At 40.1% G+C, this 22385-nt stretch overlaps 2 protein-coding genes across 19 annotated transcripts in view; both read left to right on the top strand.

Moving 5' to 3' along the window:
- The window catches only part of wu:fy63c09, a 30151-nt gene extending 8997 nt beyond the window's left edge, over window positions 1-21154 (top strand). For 2 of the 18 annotated variants that reach the window (XM_087306264.1, XM_087306253.1), the window contains 15 exons: window positions 3528-3660; window positions 4354-4549; window positions 6402-7043; window positions 7549-7662; window positions 8043-8156; window positions 8566-8679; window positions 9653-9787; window positions 10459-10526; window positions 11065-11120; window positions 15189-15366; window positions 15465-15542; window positions 16559-16731; window positions 17820-18025; window positions 19192-19271; window positions 20773-21152. In XM_087306264.1, the coding sequence (XP_087162390.1) occupies window positions 6599-7043; window positions 7549-7662; window positions 8043-8156; window positions 8566-8679; window positions 9653-9787; window positions 10459-10526; window positions 11065-11120; window positions 15189-15366; window positions 15465-15542; window positions 16559-16731; window positions 17820-18025; window positions 19192-19271; window positions 20773-20889 (1878 nt within the window). In that variant the 5' untranslated portion in view covers window positions 3528-3660; window positions 4354-4549; window positions 6402-6598 and the 3' untranslated portion in view covers window positions 20890-21152. Of the gene's footprint in view, window positions 1-3527; window positions 3661-4353; window positions 4550-6401; window positions 7044-7548; window positions 7663-8042; window positions 8157-8565; window positions 8680-9649; window positions 9788-10458; window positions 10527-11064; window positions 11121-15188; window positions 15367-15461; window positions 15543-16558; window positions 16732-17819; window positions 18026-19191; window positions 19272-20772 lie in introns of all 18 variants that reach the window. The other 16 variants (XM_087306262.1, XM_087306251.1, XM_087306263.1 and 13 more) reach the window with 10 other exon arrangements.
- Window positions 1-22385, top strand: part of fhip1ab (FHF complex subunit HOOK interacting protein 1Ab) — a 445665-nt gene that overhangs the window by 39304 nt on the left and 383976 nt on the right. The gene's annotated exons all lie outside the window — the stretch shown is intronic.

Raw genomic sequence — 22385 nt, 5'->3', positions numbered from 1 at the left:
GAAATTGTTGCAAATTTATTAAAAATAAAAAACCTGTAAAATCAGATGTACATCAGTATTCACAGCCTTCGCTCAATACTTTGTTGATGCACCTTTGGCAGCGATTACAGCCTCAAGTCTTCTTGAATATGATGCCACAAGCTCTGCACACCTGTCTTTGGGAATTTTGGCCCGTTCCTCTTTGCAGGACCTCTCAAGCTCTATCAGGTTGGATTAGCCTGGTGCTGAGCGCTGCCTACTTTTCTCCAAACGTAACGCCTTGCGTTCACTCCAAAGCAGGGCTGCAAGATTCTGGCTAAAACAAGAATCGTGATTTATTTATTTTTTTTCTTAAAATGAAGATCACGATTTTCTTACAATTCTGTAATGTAAAATAAAGGTTAATATGAGTAGGCTATTATTATTGCTATTCTCAAACATATAGTAAAACAACAACAATAATACAAACAACAGAGTCACTGATGCAATCCAAGACCAGCGACGAGATGATCCAAAGGTTTCCTTATCCTGGACCAGGCCGTATCCTGAGCAGCTGCTGTGGTGGTCATGGAGGAGTGGAGAGCATGAGACGGATTCCTGCGACGCTCCAGGGACTGACGAGTCTTCGCTGAGGCCAGCTTTCAGCCTCCGCTGCTGAGACTGGAGCTCTGCACAAGACTTTTGGCCATTGGAAAAATTAAAAAGGTCATGCCCAACTAAGTCTGGTTTCTCTCAAGGTTTTTTTTCTTCACTTTTGCCAAGCGGTGAAGTTTTTTTTCCCTCTCCGCTGTCGCCACAAGCTTGCATGGTTTGGGATCTGTAGAGTTGTGCATCGATGGGTTGGCTCTTCCGTGTTTTTACTCTCAGTAGTGATTATTAAATCACACTGAACTGAGCTAAACTGAACTGAACTTCAACTCTGAAAACTGAATTACACTGTTCCAATTTACTATGACCTTTTATGTGAAGCTGCTTTGACACAATCCACATTGTAAAAGCGCTATAGAAATAAAGCTGAATTGAATTGAATTGAATAATATTAGGCCTTTATGTAGCTCTACTGTAGGTTAAAATGCTAAATTTTGTATTGACCTTATTCTAAAATGCGGAAGTGCGCCTGTTTTCGCGATTGTCTTAGAACTTCAGATTCAGTCGCCTATGGGAGAAATGACTAGGAATAATAAACGGCAGAAAATGGCCAAACTACTTGCTCAACAAACAAATGTTTGCATGACTACACAGACCAAGTAGCATATTATAATAAGAAAATATTTAATTGCAACATCAAGCAGCGTAACGAGCAGTTGTTAACGTCAAAAAATGAATGGAAGTGAATGTGACCGGAAGTCGCGAGACAAAAAGATTCAAATGGCAGCGCCCGCTCGTCAGCTGAGAATAAGGTGAATAGACTTGGAATGGTGGACTTAAACAGAATTCATATTTGTCCTGTTTGTTAATTCACAGTAAAGTGACGACATCAGAATACAACTATTCATAATGATAAAGTTGAATTATTATGTTGGAGACATGTGCTTGTCATTTGTCATTGACAACATTATTAAATCATTTTTTTCACTGGTAAAATCAGACATTTGTCATTAGCAAATTCCCTCCTGCATTATACAACATTATACATGCTAGAGTAGTTATACTGACACTGGTAAACATTTAATTATTCAGGCACAACACTCTGTGTTCGCTATGAAACAAAAACATATTAAATGCTTGGCACAATCATAACTCTATAATGCGATATGATTATTTAAATGATGTGCACGCTTTCGGTTTCGTTTTCACTGCTAAGTGCTGTTCATACTTCCCGAGCGAATCCCAAGCGATCACTCTGTGCCACAAACTCAATATTATTTTCAACTTTATTACCTGTTATTCAATGCCTATGCAGGTTCTGTTCACTAAAATAGACTTCATTCACAGGCGCGCGCCCGCCCTCTCTGTGGTAACAGCTCACGGTCAGCTCACGTCACGTGAGTTTTCGCGGCCACGAACACATCATTACATGTAGACAGAAATGACATTTTTGGGTGAATCATACCTTATGAATACAGAATGTGACACTTTTAACACAATTTGAAGGTGTCTATGTTGCTGAGCAATGTATGTTAAACAACGTGAAGACTTGTGCAGCCGCCTTTGCATTTCTCCTGAACTTAAAAATATGATTGGCATAATCGTAAAAATGCTGGATTGAGATCGTCTAGGAGTCGAATCGAGATCGTCATGTTTTTTCGAATAATCATGCAGCTCAACTCCAAACAGTTCAGTTTGAGTCTGATCAGAGCAGAGAGTTTAGTTTCTGATGCTCTGAGAGTCCTTCAGATGTAAACTCCAGGCGGGGAGTGTCTTCCGTCTGCCCGCTCTACCATACAGATGCCTGATTGGTGGATTGCTGCACAGATGGTTGTCCTTCTGTAAGGTTCTCCTCTCTCCACAGAAGAGCGCTGGAGCTCAGACAGAGTGACCATCGGGTTATTGATCACCTCCTTGGCTCTTCTCCCCTGATCACTCAGCTTAGATGGCCGGCCAGCTCTAGGAACAGTCCTGCTGGTTAAACATCTTCCACTTAAGGATGATGGAGGCCGCTGTGCTCAGTGGAGCTTTCAGAGCAGCAGAAATGTTTCTGTCACCTTCCCCAGCCTTGTGCTTCCAGACAATCCTGTCTCAGAGGTCTACAGACAATTCCTTTGTCTTCATGCTTGGTTTGTGCTTTGACATGCACTGTTGACCCTGGGATCTTATATAGACAGGTGTAGCCTTTACAGATCATGTCCATCAGCTGAATTGAGTACAGGTGAACTCCAATGAAGCTGCTGGAACATCTCAAGAGTGAATCAGAACCTGAGCTCAGTGTAGAGCTTCACGCCAAAGCCTGTGAATACTGATGTACATGTGATCTATCAGCTTTTTATCTTTAATAAATTTGCAGCAATTTCTAAACTCTGTTACCACATTGTCATTAAGGGGGATTGTGTGTAGAATGTTGAGGAAATCAATCAATTTAATCCATTTTGGAATTAGACTGTAACATAAACAAATGTAAAAAGAGAAGCGCTATCAACACTTTCTGGATGCACTGTATGCTCAAAACACATCCAGAACTGATTAAGAGAATAAACACAGTCCTGTTAGGCCATGTGCCGGGCACAGAGCAGATGTTCCTGTACATAATAGCAAAAGTGGATCAGACACGCCCTTAATGCTTTTCTGCCATGAGCTTTAGACTTTACCCCTAGAAAGTCTAAAAACAGAAATAGAGCCAAGTATCTCAATATTTTTTAAGTTCTAAAAATAGTAAAATCAGTAAAACAATAAATAAAATGGCAGAATGAAAAAGAAAAATATAAAATAAACATAAATTAAATCATGAATAAAAGCTACATTGATTACTCAGTGACACAGAAACAACATTTATTAAGAACTGGAAGCAGGTTATTCACGTTAAACTTAAGCTTTAATCGACTGCTAAAAGAGGTCATTAACTAAACGGTGTTTTATAAATAAAATTAACCAAATTTATTGTCCAATCACAGGCGTCCAGAAATCACCATCCTCTCTGCTGAGCCGCTGCCGACCAATAGCTGGTTCCCGGGGGCTTCTGGGGGGTTTCCTCCAGCCCCGCCCCCTCCCCCACCCACATGGGCTGCTGGCTCTGCAACAGTGCAGGTGGGTGGAGCTTAAAGGGATCTATTATGCAAAACTCGCTTCTATAAGGGGCTTAAACCCAGTAGTGTGTGTGTCAGCAGTGTGTGAACATCTCCAGCCTCTAATGCTCAACATGAGTTAATTGTATTTGTCCTGACTTAATGCAGAAACACTTTGATTGACATTCTCTCTTTGTGTCATCAGAGGAGGAAAGCCCCGCCCACTAGTGCCCATTTCTCCGTCTCATTAGCATAAACAGCAGGCCTGAGTGAGAAGCAGCCGTCTGTCCATTCGCCATTAGAGTGTTTGAGCTGCTGAAGATGATGTCAGCATAGACTAAGAGGATTATTATATATGTGGAGTTCTAGATGAACAGCGACAGGAGCGACATAGACTGACAGAAGCATCAAGCACACACTTACACTGAAGCACACCTGACCAGCACTAACAACACACACACTGCTGAATTACATCTGTCACTATGATGGTGTAGCTCCGCCCTCTTCTAAAAAGAGCACAATCTCATTTGCATTTAAAGCGACAGTCACCAAACGCCACGATTAGGATCAAAGGCTGAACGGGTCAGTTTCAGAGAGCTGGAGAACATGATCTGTTGAGTTTTCTCAGCTCAAACACACACACACTGTTGACACAGCAGACTGCGGCTCATTTTGATTGATTGATTGATTGACAGCTCTGGCTCCTCCTCCACAGCTCCCTCCTCCCTCCTATGAGCAGGTGATCAGAGAGAAGAGCCGAGAGCAGAATATTCAGCCTCCAATATCTTCATCTCCGATATCTCCACCAACTTCATCTCCATCATCTGCTTCTGCTCGTCTCTCCACTTCCAGCATCGCCACACAGACGGACACGCACTCCCACGGCCCACAATCCTCTGCTGCTCGCCCAGGTGAGAGGACAAATCAGCAAAATACTACACTCAAAATCCTGCACTGTAGTCCCTTTTGGGTTAAAAATGAAATAAGTAGTACTGCGCAAAGATTAATAACGACATGAGTGTGCATTATATACTTTTATTATGTATACAGTTGAAGTCAGAATTATTCGCCCCCCCCTTAAGAATTTTTCTTTCTTTTTTAAATACTTTCCAATTGATGTTGAACAGATTCAGGAAATGTTCACAGTGTGTCTGATAATATTTGTTCTTCTGGAGAAAGTCTTATTTGTTTTATTTTGGCTAGAATGAAAAGTTTTTAATAAAAAGAAAAAAAACATTTTAGGGACAGAATTATTAGCCCCTTTAAGCTATTTTTTTCCAGATAATCTGCAGAACAAACCATCGTTATAGAATAACTTGCCTAATTACCCTAACCTGCCTAGTTACCCTACTTACCCTAGTGAAGCCTTTAAATGTCACTTTAAGCTGTATAGAAGTGTCTTGAAGAATATCTAGTCTAATATTATTTACTGTCATCATGACAAAGAGAAAATAAATCAGTTATTAGAGATGAGTTATTAACACTATTATGATTAGAAATGTGTTGAAGAAATCTGCTCTCCGTTAAACAGTAATTACGAAAAAAAATTAAACAGGGGGGCGAATAATTCTGACTTCAACTGTATGTGATTTAACTAAACATTTCTTTAAAAAAAAACAAAGAAAAACCGGCAACCTACCGCATGGCAGTCGGCTGCTGTAACAAGGAGGCTAAAGACCATGGCCTCTAGCAGCTGTTACTAGACAACCTTTAGAGGTCAGAGGAGTGAGGTTTACCTGCACAGCACTTACTAGCTGTCCTCTGTTACACTCACCCTCCTAAACCTCACTCCCATTCGGGTCACGCTAGAGATCTGCACGGGACTAAATTTTGAATCCCGCCCGCACCCGCCAGGTTTTAGCCCGAACCCGACCGCTCCCGCTTATATTAAGTATTTGTTGTCCCGCTGCCCGACCCGCCCTGTTTTCTACAGCCTAAACAAGCTGTCTGTATAAACACACACACAGCACCAAGCACACACACACAGACAAAGCTCTCTCTCATTCACACACACACACACACACACACACACACACACACACACACACACACACACACACACACACACACACACACACACACACCTCTCATTCGCGCGTGTGCACACATACACACACACACACACACACACACACAGCAACAAACAAGCTAAACACAGCATCGCGCTATGTCATTTACACACATACATACGTGTGCTCGCTCGGGAGTCGGGAGCGATATTGCTAGACAGCCCGCTCCCGTCCCAAATTAAACCCGTTACCGACCGCTCCCGCGATTTATTCGGAAATTAATTCCCGCGCCGCAGAAATCTGGTCGGATCCCGCGGCTGTCCCGCAGGAGACAGACCCCTAGACCTCTAGGTCACGACACCAATGTAACCTCACCGGTCCTACACCACCAAACTCGCTCCGAACTGGTATCGTGTATATATATTTGTGTGTATATATATGTTTACACACAGGTAGGTCCATAAATATAAAATGTAAAAATAAATTAACATTTAATGTTAAAACAAACTTTTATTTTATAACAAATATTAACATTTTACTCAAACCCATAAATTAAATAAACTGTTATATTATATATTCTCATTATTTATAGTGTTTATCAAAAGTTTGTTGTCAGTTAATAAAAAAAGACGTTAATATTTTTATGAATCAAGAATACTTTAATTATATATATATTACATTTATATTAGATTCAAACAAATAATACAATTCTAGCAATCATACATGTAATGAAAATAAACTTTTTTTCCTTCAGTTCGCAGACCTCCCAAACCGCCACGTCCCTCGCCACCCGTCCAAAATCGAGACTCTCTGCATGAACAGTGTGGCGTCCAGACCGACTTCGATGATGTCATTGACGATGTCACATCCACAACCTCCACCCCCACTGACCTCACTCTCATAGACTCCGCCCCCACAGTCCCTGCCTTGATAGACTCCGCCTCCTCCCCGATGGATAAGGTCATGATATCAGATCCTCGTCCCAGACCTCGGCCACGCTCCAGAATAATTCAACCTGAAACTACAAATCAGCCAATGACTAGAGAGGTGAAAGTTCAAACTCTGGTGCGTCTGAAAGACGACACAGCCGAAAACGTGTTTGCCGGATTTGACGACACTCCGTCTAATATTTCCAGCAAATATCTGGATGATCTGATGGAGGTGTTCAGTCCTGACGAAGCTCCGCAGAGCCAGATGATTGATGGAGAAGACAATATGAAAACATCTGAAAACAGACCTCAGCCTCGACCCAGAACTCTGAAATCCAAAACACAGATCACAGCCAAACCTTCAGTCTTTGACGTGTTTGATGGCGGAGATCCTGAAGTCCAGCAGAATCACTTCAGAAGTCCACCAGTGCCAGCGCCGAGACCTCATCTGAACAAACCAGCACAAGGTCATTATTGTTTAGCATTTTTACATTTCGGAAACTTCGAAATCAATACTATATATTGATACTATATAGTGGTACTATATATAGTGTATTTTAAAATTTGCTATAGATTTCCCCTAGTATTAGTTTGATTCGTTAATGATTTTGTAAGTTGTAAATACGTTTTTATGTCGTGCACGCGTTTATATTTAGTTATGGAAAACACTTCTCCAGGCCAGCAGGGGGTTGCACTATATATATATATGTGTGTGTGTGTGTGTGTGTGTGTGTGTGTGTGTGTGTGTGTGTGTGTGTGTGTTCAACATGGGACATATAGACTATTCCAATACCATTTTAAAATTAGCGATAGATTTCACTTTCGTTTTAGTTTGTTTGGTTAATGATTTTGCTACCTTAATGATTTTTTACCTTCAATTTGCTGTAGATTTCATTTTAGTTTTAGTTTGTTTCATTAATGATTTTGTTAGTTTTAATTTAATTTTTATGTTGTGGACACATTTCTATTTAGTGTTAGAAAACACTCCTCCAGGCCAGCAGGGGGCAGCACTGATGGCCAGTTTATCTGAGAGAAGAAACTCAGACGATCTGCTGCTTCTGAACAAACACCAGAGTCCAGCACAAGGTTACTATTGTTTTGCATTTTTACATTTAGAAAGCTTTCGAAATTTTAAAGCTAAATAATGTATATATAGAGTATTTCGATTATTTGTTGCAGATTTCACTTAGTTTGTTTCGTTAATGATTTTGTTAGTTTTAGTTTAGTTTTCATATTGTGGACACATTTGTGTTTAGTTTTTATATATTTAGTTGTAGAAAACACTCCTTTAAACCAGCAGGGGGCAGCACTATATGTGCTACTTCACCATAGAATATTTCAAATTTTATTTTAAAGTTTGTTGTAGATTTCATTTTTGTTTTAGTTTGTTTAGTTATTGATTTTGTTTGTTTATTTTAGTTTTCATCTTGTGGGCACATTTCAATTCAGTTTTTATATATATTCAGTTTTAGAAAGCACTCCTCCAGGCCAGCAGGGGGCAGCACTGACGGCCAGTTTATCTGAGAAAAGAAACTCGGATGATCTGCTGCTTCTGAACAAACACCAGAGTCCAGCACAAGGTTACTATTGTTTTGCATTCTTACATTTCAAAAATGTTAAAATTTCAATACTACATATAGTGTGTGTATATAGAGTATTTCGATAAATTTTAAAAAAATTTGCTGTATATTTCACTTTCGTTTTAGTTTGTTTGATTAATGATTTTGTTTGTTTTAGTTTAGTTTTTATGTTGTGGACACATTTTCATGTAGTTTTTATATATTTCGTTTTAGAAAACGCTCCTCCAAGCCAGCAGATGGCGGCACTACATACACTACTTCATCACTATATATAGAATATTTCTATTCTTTTTGTAAATTCGCAGTACTTTTTAGTTTGTTTCATTAATCGTTGTCTTCATTTTACTTTAGTTGTCATGTTGTGGACTCGTTTATATGTAGTTTTTATATAATTTTTATATATATTTAGTTTTAGAAAACACTCCTCCAGGCCAGCAGGGGGCAGCACTGACGGCCAGTTCATCTGAGAGAAAAAATTCAGACGATCTGCTGCTTCTGAACAAACACCAGAGTCCAGCACAAGGTTACTATTGTTTTGCATTTTTACATTTCGAAAACTTTCGAAATTCCGATACTATATGTCGAATATTTAAATGTATTTAAATTAGTTATTTTGATACTAGTTTTTGTTTAGTTTTTATTTAGTGGATATTTTTTTATTTAGTTTTTTTATGCATTTAAATCGAAGGGCGGCACAGTGGCTCAGTGGTTAGCACTATGGCCTCACTGCAAGAAGGTCGCTGGTTCGAGTCCCGGCAGGGTCAGTTGGCGTTTCTGTGTGGAGTTTGCATGTTCTCCCTATGTTGGTGTGGGTTTCCTCCGGGTGCTCCAGTTTACCCCACAGTCCAAACACATGCGCTATAGGGGAATTGATTAAATAAATTGCCCGTAGTGAGTGTGTATGAGTGTTTCCCAGTACTGGGTTGCAGCTAAAAGGGCATCTGCTGTGTAAAACATATGCTGGAATAGTTGGTGGTTCATTCCGCTGTGGTGAGAGCCCTGATGAATAAAGGGACAAAGCTGAAGAAAATTGAGAAAATATTTAATTTGGGTTCTAGTTTCAGTAGTAGTCTTTTATCAGAGTGAACAGAACACCGTGAGTTAATTTTAATGTTTGCACATGCTTTCTAACTTTTGTTTATTCGCCAAAAAATTGAGGCTAGTCATGTTTAACTAGCCTAAATTTTTAGGCAAACAAAGAAACATTAGAAAGCATGTTTTATGCTTGTATAGAACAGATGTTTTGTAAATAATAATCCTGCTGTTGACTGATGTGTTTGTGTGTAAAAGCGCCATCTACAGGTGATTCCCTAAACTGCCGCAGGTCAGATTTTTCGCCACAATTATGAGTGCTTATCAATTATTTTTTATTTAATTATTATTTTATGTCATTTCTGTTAGCTTTTTAGTGACTGTTGTTAGTTCAAGTTTTAGTTTTTCATTTATTGTGAATTTATTGTGAGTTTTCGTTTACTAAAATAACCTTATTCCAGCAGAGTCCAGACCTGAAAACACTCCTCCAGGCCAGCAGAGGGCAGCACTGATGTCCAGTTCACCCGAGAGAAGAAACGGCGATGAAAAGGCTGCAAACACTCCAGCGAAGACGCCGACTGACAGAAACGCTGGAAAACGTGAGTGTTTAAAATAATAGTTCACTTAAAATGACATTAACTTTGACACTTTACATATGTATACGTATATGATTCTTTTCTGTCAGACGAACACAGCCATAATATTTTTCAATTTGATCCTTTCTCTTCCATGCTGTATAATGGTGTTAAAGAAAAGCAGCCCATTATTCAAACAATTAAATGTGCGTAAATATGTCATCAAACTTCCTTATACACCACTAGGGGGCAAAAGGAAAACTCAGCTTTTTTTTAGAAATGGGCCAATTTTACAGCTCGGCAAGAGTTAAACTGTTGTGCTTTACCATTTCTGAATCCATTCAGCTGATCTGTGGGTCTGACGGGAGCACTGTTAGCTTAGCTTAGCATAGATAATGGAATCTGATTAGACCATTAGCACCATAAAAACGTTTTTCCATAATTTTCCTATTTAAAGCTTCTGTAGTTTCATCATGTAGACAGAAACAAGACTCTGAAATCCGCAACCGTCCCCCCACTCTTCACTTTCGTCCGCAACAACCCCCCACCATTTTTTCCCTAACATTCTTCAAAATATCTTCCTTTGTGTTCAACAGAAGAAAGAAACTAATAAACGTTTAGAAGCACTTGAATGTGAGTAAATGATCATTTTCGGCTGAACTGTCGCTTCATTAATCTAATGTGTTTATAATCAGGTCCGACTGTTCCCAAACACTCCCGTCCACCTCCACCTGTGCTCCGCAAGTCAGTGTCCACCTCACAGGTGAGTTATTGATGTTTAACACACGGCTATCTGAAATACTCCATTCTCGGCCAGTCGCAACATTCCAAGGTATGTTATTCCCTGATAACAACCACTGACTTATCTTGCTAACAAGCACAGACTCATCCGGGTACTTTAAATACACACATTAAACATGTTAACATCCATATTTATTTGCTTATCTGTGTTCAGTTTGGCGCCATCTAGTACCTGAAAAATGTATAGGCTAGTGTATGCTCCATTCAGCCGGTTTCATTTCTGACAGCTTTTATTACAGAATAAATAAACTATTATAGCTCAGAGCAATGTTTTGTGTCTAATTTTATTTTCTGTGGCCAGTAGCCGTGTAATAAGCGGGGTAAAGTACATCCAGCCAGTTGTTTTTGCAGATTAAAGCCTTTATTCTCAGGCCAATATGCCTGTCGGGTTTATTCTGTGATAACAACCACCTGGATGTACTTTATTACTCCTAAACCAGCCTAATAAGATTATTGTGAGTGTGTCAGAAGTTGCTTATGATGTGTGTGTGTGTGTTCAGATGACAGTGGATGTCTCCATCACTCCTGAAGCATCAGTTCCTCCTCTTCCTCCCAGGTACTGCAGTGTTTTCCCTCCTCCAATGAAGTGTCTGCTTCCACTTTCTCTTGTTGGTACAATTTGGCGTCAGGCATGACACAACTGTTTTTTTTTTGCTAGTTTTAGCCCAGCACAGGTATCATTTTCATGTCCTGTGCCAAATTGTTTACCTAGCAAACAGGAAATTATGCTGGAAATGAGGTGTGTTAAGGCACATTGCTGACCTATTGCTATTTTAAGGCAATTGAAAGAGACTGCACCATTGACGTGCTAAATTCTGCTTTAAAATCACAGTTTTTTTTTGTAATTTAAAGGGTGTGTTAATGATATGCGGGTCCAAAATGCACATACATGTTGCTTATTACACACACAGGGATGCGCAGCAGCACACAGATATCTTTAAATATGAAATTTAATGGATTAAAATGTAAAGGACTACTATTATTGTCTATGTAAATATAAAAATGCTACCTCCTCCCAATGGATTTGGTGGATTCCGACTCATTGTGTAGACTCGGGGTCTCAAACTCAGTTTGGCGAGTGACCATTTCAGTGACTGACAATTCATAGGAGAAGCGCTTTAACATTCAAGCACAAGAAAAAAATTGTGCATCTTGATACAACAGATATAATGTTTATAATTCAAGCATTACCTGTCACAAATCAACAAATCAGCACATGTTTCGCTTCATGAACTACAGAAATATATCTGTGGCTGTCTAAATTAGCATTTTGACATTTAAGTAGTCAAAATAATGATAATAATGAAGGGTGGCGCAGTGTGTAGTGCTGTCGCCTCACAGTAAGAAAGTCGCTGGTTCGAGCCTCGGCTGGGTCAGTTGCCGTTTCTGTGTGGAGTTTGCATGTTCTCCCTGCATTCTCGTGGGTTTCCTCCGGATGCTCCAGCTATATTCTGTCCCAACCAATTGTTGCTTCACCAAAAGTTTAACAGATAGCACAAGGACAGCAGAAAGCAGATTGGGTAACCTTACTGACTTTACTGCCAATTGTTCTTCTTAGTATCTTTCTTTTTTTTTAAAAAACTACAACAAAGAGGGAAAAGTATGTCTATATTTACATCAACATGTTCAATTCATCCAGCAATAAAACCTACATAGTTTCATAAACATGCTCAATACACATATGAGGAAAATCTATTAATGAGAGCATTTGAGTCGAATATTAGCACAATTAGCATATTTGTTACACCATCAGCAGAATGTGTAAGCCATGAAAAAGTGCTTGTTCAACAAAATACAGGCAGTATATAGCTGATAATAAAGAAGTGACCCTGGAATGTGTATAAAAATAGAGCTTTAGTAAAAATAGAGCACTTATGCACATTTATGGCCCGTTTCCACTGAGTGGTATGGTTTGGTACGCTTTTATGGCCGTTTCCACTGTCAAAAGACGTACATAACCAAACCGTACCGTACCACTTTTTCGGCACCCTTTCGAAAGGATACCAAAAGGCGGAGCTAGAAACGCAGCTGATCGCTATTGGTTTACAGAGATGCATCATTTGCTTACACAACAAGCCAGAATGAAAACAAAAAACCAGCCATGTTTAAAATACACAGTAAGAGATTACAGCGTAAATATATATGCATATAATATGCCGTTCTTCGTACGTGGATTACTCAGTTAGCTGGATTTGGATGTTGACGATTTGACACGATCCAGGATCGTTTCGTTCTTCAAAGCTGATCCGAGAGTTGTTGTCATAGCAACAGTTCTTCTAGGTCAAACCTGATTGGGAGCAGGTTCAATTCATATAAACAGGATTTGATCGGCTCAGTTCAAGCAAAGATAATACAGAAAGTATGTGGCGAATGCTGATATTTTCTTACAGTAGTAGTTATATACACTTGGGAAAATGGTACATATTTTTAACCATATATATAAAGTTATAGTCATTAATAAAATAAATAAAGTCATACATATTAATAAAACTTATGCAATCTGCACCCTCGAAATGAAAGTACAAAGACTGCCACCTAGTGGTGCAAAGAGAAAACTTATTGATATGAACTTTTTAGATCGCTTTAGTACAAATTGTGTATAATAGAAATGCAGAATATGTGACTTTTTTTTTTAAAGCAATAATACATTTATGCAGACATGAACATGTTTTGGCAGTTAATATGACAGTGATTTGATGCTTCACAAAAGTTGCAGACGACTTTACCAATATCAAATTGCTTTTGTAAAAGTTATTATTTACACCAATTAAAAAACGGCTACTATAATATAGACAATCTTCTCTAAATGTAAAACTAAATACACTGATTTGCATTGAAATACATGATGAATACTCTTGACACATGAAAGTGTAAAGCCTGCAGCTCACAACAAATGTGGAAGGTTCTTGCGTGTCATATTTAACAAGCCGTTTACTGCTAATTTTCTGTCATTTTGCTCACATGGATAATGGAATATTAATCAGATGATGTCATTACGCTGTTGTGCCGTCAGCCAATCGTTGCATTGCTGATCATGATTTCGAGGATGGATAGATCACAACACAACTGTCCTTCACAACACACGCAGCGATCTCAGATCAGTTTATCCAGACATTCTAATCTGATTCGCGAACTTGTTTGATGAACCAAATTAGCGAGAGATCAGTTATCAAGATTAAAAGATCCAGAATCTGCCAAATCATCTTAGATCATTTAAGCGAGGTACGAAGAACGGACCCTAGGGCTCAAACAAACCTTGTCGTCGTCTTGATGAACAGCCACAAAGCCATGGAGTAGAGTTTTTTACAAGTCAGTCTGAAGTGCGAGTGGTTTCGCTTTCTTGCTTGCGCTCGCCACGCGTCTCTATCCGAAATAACAAACTTCTTGAGCTGATAATAACGTGCGCTTGATTATTGATGTGCTTTTGAAACCTGATCCTGTCAGACACTGACAAACACAAGAGTGAAGCGCGCAAAAAAGGAGAAGCCGGAAAAAAAGGAGCACATTATTTCTTCAGCAAACTGACTGTGGGCTATATTTTGTGTTGTTTTGAACCTAAATAAGGACTAAATGTCTGCTGTATGTAGTTCTTCTGGAGTTGTTAATATATCGGAGACTGCAAGGAGCTGTATGTGTTCATACATGTTAATTTATTTATTTAATATAATTACAGACGTCACAGTAGGCTATTTCGCGCTGTCATTGATCTGCAGTTCTAATCAAATCCTGTTTATCGAAAAGTAATAAACATTTATATACAAGTATTTCTGTGTGTAAAGCATCTGTTTAGTGAGAAGTGCTTTTCATATATGTGGGCAACCCGTACAGCTTTATTGTAGACATTTCCTTGAGCGAGAATGATGTGACTGACACTTTCCGTCGTACACCACGCCCACCAAAAGGGTACACTTGGTAGTGGAAATGCAAGCCTGATAAAGGTGACCCGTACCGACCCGAACCGTACCGTACTGTACCAGTCAGTGGAAACGAGGCATTATTTCAACGTTTAAATCAGCCTCAGAAATAATCTGCATGTGTGTTACTCTCTACCGCACATTGAGAAAAAACTAAAGTAAAACTGAAATACAGGATAATATAGTGCAATACTTTAAACGTCCAATAGGTGGGGCTCAAAACCACAAGTGGCTATATGCACAACACTGATAGTGGTTCAACAACATATGTTTTTGGGGGCCAAATCTCGTTATATTTCTGACATCAGTTGCGGGCCGGGGGGCGTAAATGACCTGCGGGCTGGGAGTTTGTGACCCCTGGTATCTGGTATGGTCTTTAACCTTGCTAATGAGCAGATCAGTTTTCTCACTAGTGAAACCTTCTGTTGTTCCACTCATAAAATCCATCATGAGAATAGCAAATCTGCCATGACGTGATCACAACTCACTCTTAAAGGGAATGGGAGATGAGTCTCTGATTAGTTGAATCCGCATTATGCCAAAAAACACCCAAAACTCTTTAAGAAAACAAGGATTACTCTTTTAAACCATGTACTGAGTGCACAGACTGTTTTTCCCATCCTTAAAAATGGTGGATTCAGAAACGCCCTGAACACAGTTGCAGCCATGCCCTGAGATTGTTAAAATAGTCTTTTCTGTTTGTGTCTCAGACCCAGTGGCAACAGACTCCTCCCCCTCCGCCCTCCTCCAATAAAAGTGAACAGGCCTGCAGGCTCCTCCTCCTCTCCCATTTCAACCAATCAGCTGCAAGACAGCAGGGTTCCGAAGAGAGGCCCGCCCCTTCCGCCCCGCCCCAGACCCGGACACCCGCTGTACAAGCGCTACTCTGTGAGTGTGTCAGTCGAACAGGACGGCAAATCTAAACTGTCCAACATCCACAGCAGCTTTGATCGTAATGTAATGCTGTTTATATGACTGTGTAGCAGAGGAAAGAGCTTACAGAAGATGAAGAGCTGAAGAATCCTGACAAAGAGCAGGAGGAGCCATCTGAGAAAACATTGCATGTCAGTACACACACATATGCGTGCACACACAAACATAAACATACACGCACACATACACACACACACACAACTACATGCATGCATGCATGCATGCATGCATACATACAGACAGACAGACACACACACACACATACACATTAACATATAAACACTCACACATAAATTGACACACAATACATACAGCACACATACACATTCACTCTCACACACATAAATGTACACACACACACACACACACACACATATATATACAGACAGACATACACACATCAAAACATTCACACACACAGACACACACTTCCTCCCACTTACACACAGACGTACACATACACATGCATCACAAACGTTTACACACACACATATAAATAAACACATTCACGCAACGCATACAACACACATGGACACACATGCACATACATAACTGCGCACAAACACACATGGACACGTACACATGCGTACATAAATACAGACACACAAATGTACACACACACAGACATCACAACCATTGACACATAAAGACGCAACACAAATGGACATACACACACACACATACAATGCATACTACACACATAGACACAAACTTGCACACTCATATATACAAGACACATGGAGATGTACACACATACAAAAGTGCGCACACACACACACACACACACACAATGCATACAACACACATGGACACGTATACACACACACACACACACATAATGCGTACACACCTGAACACGTTCTTTCTATGTCGAACTCACACACACAACATATATGGACACATACATACACATATAAGCACGCAGACACACACACACACACACACACACACACACACACACACACACACACACACACACACACACACACGTATAAGTACACATAGACAAACACACACACATAATTCAAACAAAACAAATAGAAACATACTTACATGTGCACATACAACACAAACGGACACACACACACACACACACACACATTATGCAAATGCTGTAATCTGTATGTAATATGATTGTCCGCTTCAGGAGGAGGAGCAGTTCTTGATTGTCCTGGATGAAGCAGACGTCCCAGAAACACCAGCAAACACACTCCGTGACCTCCGACACTCAGAGGTCAAAGGTCAAGACGAGGTTGTCAGTGAGGTTCACCTGGAGGACGCGACTTCAGAGAAACAGATCCAGCAGGGCACACAAAACAGGTGGAAGATGACGAGAAAAGGACAATTATTATACACTCGTAACTTATTGTTAAACTTTTCAGACCGTAGCAGAGTCGATGGTAACTGAGTTGACGTAGCAGAGTCGATGGTACTGCCACTCTATCTCTGCTACCGTCGATAGTGCTGTCGTCGACTCTGCTGCCATCTGCTCTGCCACCCTCAACTCTGTTACCTTTGACTCTGCTACCGTCGACCCTGCTGCTATCTGCCACCATCAACTCTACCATCGACTGTGCTGCCATCAACTCTTCTACTCTCGACTCTGCTACATCGACTCTGCTACCGTCGACACTGCTGCATTTACCCTGTTACTGTCGACTCTGCTACCCTTAACTCTGCTACCGTCGACACTGCTACCGTCGACACTGCTGCGTTGACCCTGTTACTGTCGACTCTGCTACCCTTGACTCTGCTATCGACGACTCTGCTACCCTTGACTCTGCTATCGACGACTCTGCTACCCTTGACTCTGCTATCGTCGACTCTGCTACCCTTGACTCTGCTATCGACGACTCTGCTACCCTTGACTCTGCTTCGTAGACTGTTTCTGTCAACTCTGTTACCATCGACCCCACTGCCACTGACCCTACTACCATCGACTCTGCTACCCTTGACTCTGCTACCCTTGACTCTGCTTCGTAGACTCTGTTACCGTCGACTCTGCTACCAACACTTCTGCTACCGTCGACTCCGCTCTTGTCAACTCTGTTACCGTCGACTCTGCTTTATAGACTCTGCTACCCTTGACTCTGCTACCCTTGACTCTGCTTCGTAGACTCTGCTACCGTCGACTATGCTAACGCTGACTCTGCTATCGCTGACTCTGCTACAGTCAACACGCTACCGTTGACTCTTCCTTTATGCTACAACAGCCATGTTTTTTTTGTCTTTTTTTAATATTTATAAAAAATTTATATCTATATATATATATATATATATATATATATATATATATATATATATATATATATATATATATATATATGTAATAGCCTCAGTTGAAGGTGCACAGTTCGTAAGTTAATCACTCAGTTTAAAGAATGCCTTTCTCTATCCCTCTTTTCAAGGTTGGTTGTGGCTTGTTTTGCATTTGAGGGTGAGGAGGCGGAGCTGTCGTTCAGTGAGGGTGATGTCATCACTCTAATAGAATATGTAAATGAGGAGTGGGGGCGTGGCAGCCTCAACGGACGAACTGGAATCTTCCCCCTCAGCTTCATCCAGGCTGCAGAGGAAACTGAAGCGTCGCCAGGGAAACCGGCTCTGGAGTCTCCTGGTAAACAAACATTCCTTTTCTGAATATTCATTAACCATGGACCAATCAGTGTTGAGCGTCAGTGAAATACAGATTCATCAGATGATTGGAATATCTCTATTTGGAAATAATGGATCATATTTGACTGATTGTGGTGATTTTTTTAGAGGAGTAAATCTGTATAAAATACACTAATGTGTTTATCAGTACTTGTGATTGGTTTAGAGCAAAAATGCAAGTGAAATAAACTGTTTTCTGGGAGTTGAGCTATATTCAGGTACACCATTTCAATAATCAAATGTCGAATAACATAACATACACTCACCGGCCACTTTATTAGGTACATCTTACCGAGTTGAACCCCCTTTTGCCAACAAGGCATTTGCGCCCACAGAACTGCCGCTCACTGGATATTTCCTCTTTGTCGGAGCATTCTCTGTAAACCCTAGAGATGGTTGTGCATGAAAATCAAAGTAGATCAGCAGTTTCTGAAATACTCAGAGCAGCCCGTCTGGCAGCAACAACCATGCCACATTCAAAGTCTCTTAAATCCCCTTTCTTCCCCATTCTGATGCTCACTTTGAACTGCAGCAGATCCTCTTGACCATGTCTACATGCCTAAATGCAGTGAGCTGCTGCCATGTGATTGGCTGATTAGACATATGCGTTAACCAGCAGTTAGACAGGTGTACCTAATAAAGTGGCCGGTGAGTGTAATTACAATTAATCATTTTTTTAAAGATGCAAACTGTGTGATTTCTTACACCTGAATGTTTTACCTGGTTTGTAAGCCCTGGAACACATGCAAATGCCAAACATTTGGGTAACTTCATGATTAAACTTTTAAATGACTCCACTTATCATGAGTACTTTCTTCTGCAGCTTCAACATTGCAGATCATGTGATGTGACTACAGCAGATGCAAACATCATGATATCGATGCTGATCTCGTATATTGTGCAGCCCTGATATAGATATATATTAGAGACATATAAATGTGTGTGTGTTTACTTGTATAAGTGTATGTATGATATATGTGTGTTTATGTATACATTTAAATATATATATATGTGTGTGTGTGTGTGTGTGTGTGTGTATATATGTATTACAATCATATATATATATATATTATAATTGTGATAATAATGTAAAAATGGTGAATGTTTGATGTGTTGTTCCCCCTCTAGCGCCCCCTGCAGGAGTGAGCAGTAAAGGACGAGCACTTTATGATTTCACTGCTGAGTGTGAAGATGAGCTGTGTCTGAAGGTCTGTCACATCACTATTACGGTGGCTTGAGAAAGCCAACACACTGGTATACTACATAAACCTCTTCTGAGACTAATTTCTCTATGCATCTCATCTTAGACCATTCATACTACAACCACCAAACTAACTCCAAACCTCCAAACTGGTCTGACTCGTATTGCTTTATCTTTTCCAACTGATTCGACTTACGGTTTTCCGAAAACTGACCCACAAATTTTGGAAAATTCCCATTGACCTAACATTAAACCGAACATTGTGACCACATAACTGTGCACCAGACTGTCATACACAATTAATGTTGGGCTCATTTAACTCAGACTACCAATCTGCCAATCACTGATGATGTTTCAACTTTTTAGCCACACCCTAGCAACCACTAACGGCACCCTAGCAACTGTCCCATAGACTTCCATTGGAAGAAAATGCCATTGATTTTACATTGGACAAACTAACATACCAATCCATACTAGAACATACTAACAACATACTAATCATATTAGCAACATGCTAATTCATACTAAATTCATGCTAACAACATGCTAGTTTATACTAGAAACATGCTAGCAACATGCTAAATCAAACTAAATCCATGCTAACTTACGTTTGCAACTGCCTAGAAACTACTCATAACACCTTAGAAACCACCTAGCAACCGCCTTGCCACCACTCAGAACACCCTAGCAACCACCTAGCGACACCTTAGCAATGACCTAGAACTTAGCAACCACCTAGTAATGCCTTAGCAACAACCTAAACCTTAGCAACCGCCTAGCAACACCTTAGTAACACCTAGCTATGCCTTTGCAACCACCTAGCAACACCAAGCAACCACATAGCAATGCCTTAGTTACAAGCTAGCAATGCCTAGCAACCACAGAGAAATCCCTTAGTAACCCCTAGCAACCACACAACACCCTAGCAACACCTTAGCAACGACCTAGAATACATTAGCAACCCCCTAGCAACACCTTTGCAACCACATAGCAACCACACAGAACACCTTAACAACTGCCTCGAAAAATCTTAGTAATCACCTAGAACAACCTAGCAACGCCTTAACAACTATTCAGAACACCCTACTAATGCCTTAACAACCGCCTAGCGACCACTCAGAACACCCTAACAACCGCCTAGCAACCACTCAGAACACCCTAGCAACCACCTAGCAATGCCTTAGCAACCACTCAGAACAACCTAGCAACCGCCTTACAACACCTTGGCAACCGTTGGCAACCAATCAGAATACCCTAGCAACTACCTAGATACACCTTAGCAACCACCCAGCAACACCATAGCAACCGCCTAGCATGCCTTAGCAACCACTTAGAACCCCCTATCCACCACCTAGCGAGAAACATGCCAATCCATACCAGAAGCATGCTGACATGTATGTAGTTTTCTCTCTGTGCCTTCAAACTTTCACAACAGGCTTTCTTAAGCCACCATAAAGTTTGTCTCTGAACTTTACTTGTCTGATGTGTTTGGTTATGTGTGTGCGCAGGCAGGAGATATAGTGTGTGATCTGGAGGAAATGGATGCTGAATGGTTCCAGGGAGAATTTGGCGGGAAACGTGGAATAGTTCCTAAAAACTTCATCCAGTTGCTGCAGGAGTCGTGAAGTGTGTGTGTGTGTGTGTGTGTGTGTGTGTGTGTGTGTGTGTGTTTGCGTGTGTGCGTGTGTTTGTGTGTGTGTGTGTGTCGTCAGCATGATGAGCGTTTCTACACGTAGTCTTAATTGTCTGTAATAAACTTTAACGAGGTTAGCGTTGCGATGCTAGTTAGCGCATCTCCTGTACTGTACTCACTGTTACTCCACTCTGGGTGGATTTATGAATTTGTTTACAGAGTTTTAACCCATATTAAACTCATCAGTTACAGATACATCGTGTGTCATCGTCGTTTTTATTGTTTTTGAACAGTCAAACACAACATTTGTTTAAATTTCAATATCCAAAATCTCTTCGTGTTGGTGTGGGTTTCCTCCGGATGCTCCGATTTCCCCCACAGTCCAAACACATGCGCTATAGGGGAACTGATCAACTACATTGGCTGTAGTGTATGAGTGTGTATGGGTGTTTCCCAGTACATAGTTGCAGCTGGAAGAGCATCCGCTACATAAAACATGCTTGAATAGTTGGCGGTTCATTTCGCTGTGGCGACCCCTGATGAATAAAGGGACTTAGTTAAAAAGAGAATGAATGAATTATTAAAAATGTATAATTATAAAGGATCTCTGGAATTGTAATAAATTGTTTTAGGGTCTAAAATAACTTGTAAATTATATCTTTATAATAGTGGAAATGGTCACATGTTTAATTTAACAATTTTTTTTTCCAATCGGTAATACCATTGGGAGGTTTTGGGTTATATTTAATAAAGTCTCTTCAGCCTGGTCAACCAGCTAAAACCAGCCAAAACTGGATTTTTCAGCAGGGCTTAAAAAAATCCTAGCAGATTTACTAGATGCTAATTTGCTAGCAGCGTTTTAGAACAGCATTATTTGAAACAGAAATAGTGACAAATATATATTATCACTTTTCATCAAATTAAAGCATTCTTATTGCTATCTATTTTTACATTATACATTTGGATATTTTCTCTTTAGAAAAAACAAAAGGTGCGTTCGACATGAAGCTCAGCTGCAGCCGGTGATCAACGAGATTAGCCGAGCGCAGGCGGGGCGGAGTTGAAAACGGAGCCGTCAAGACGGACAGCTGGACACTTCGGGACTCAAAGTTGCTGCAGTCATGATGACCGATCACATGGCGTCATCATATTTATTTATTTTTTTGTTATTTTTATTTATAACAACAAAACATTTACAAATAAAACAGAATACAGTCTCTACGAACTGTAGTTCCTTTTTAAACAATAAGAGAGAATTATGAATAAAATATATAACAAATGCATGAGAGAAATAAGAGGAAATGAGAGGTTAATATAAACATAAAAACGAACAGGTCTATTAAATACAAAGCAATAAGCATAAATTCTAGGAGTTAAACATCAATCTTTGAATCTGCTAAAAAAGGGTTTACATAGGCCTATATGTACATTTATAGATATAAAAATTTCCCATGTAAAAAGCAAAACAAGGTGTTTTGATTAGGTCTT

The sequence above is a fragment of the Danio rerio genome, chromosome 23 (genome assembly GCF_052040795.2).
Source record: "Danio rerio strain M-AB ecotype USA chromosome 23, GRCz13ab, whole genome shotgun sequence".
NCBI lineage: Eukaryota > Metazoa > Chordata > Actinopteri > Cypriniformes > Danionidae > Danio > Danio rerio.
Note: the sequence above shows the minus strand (reverse complement) of the source record. Positions and strands in the feature narration are given on the sequence as shown.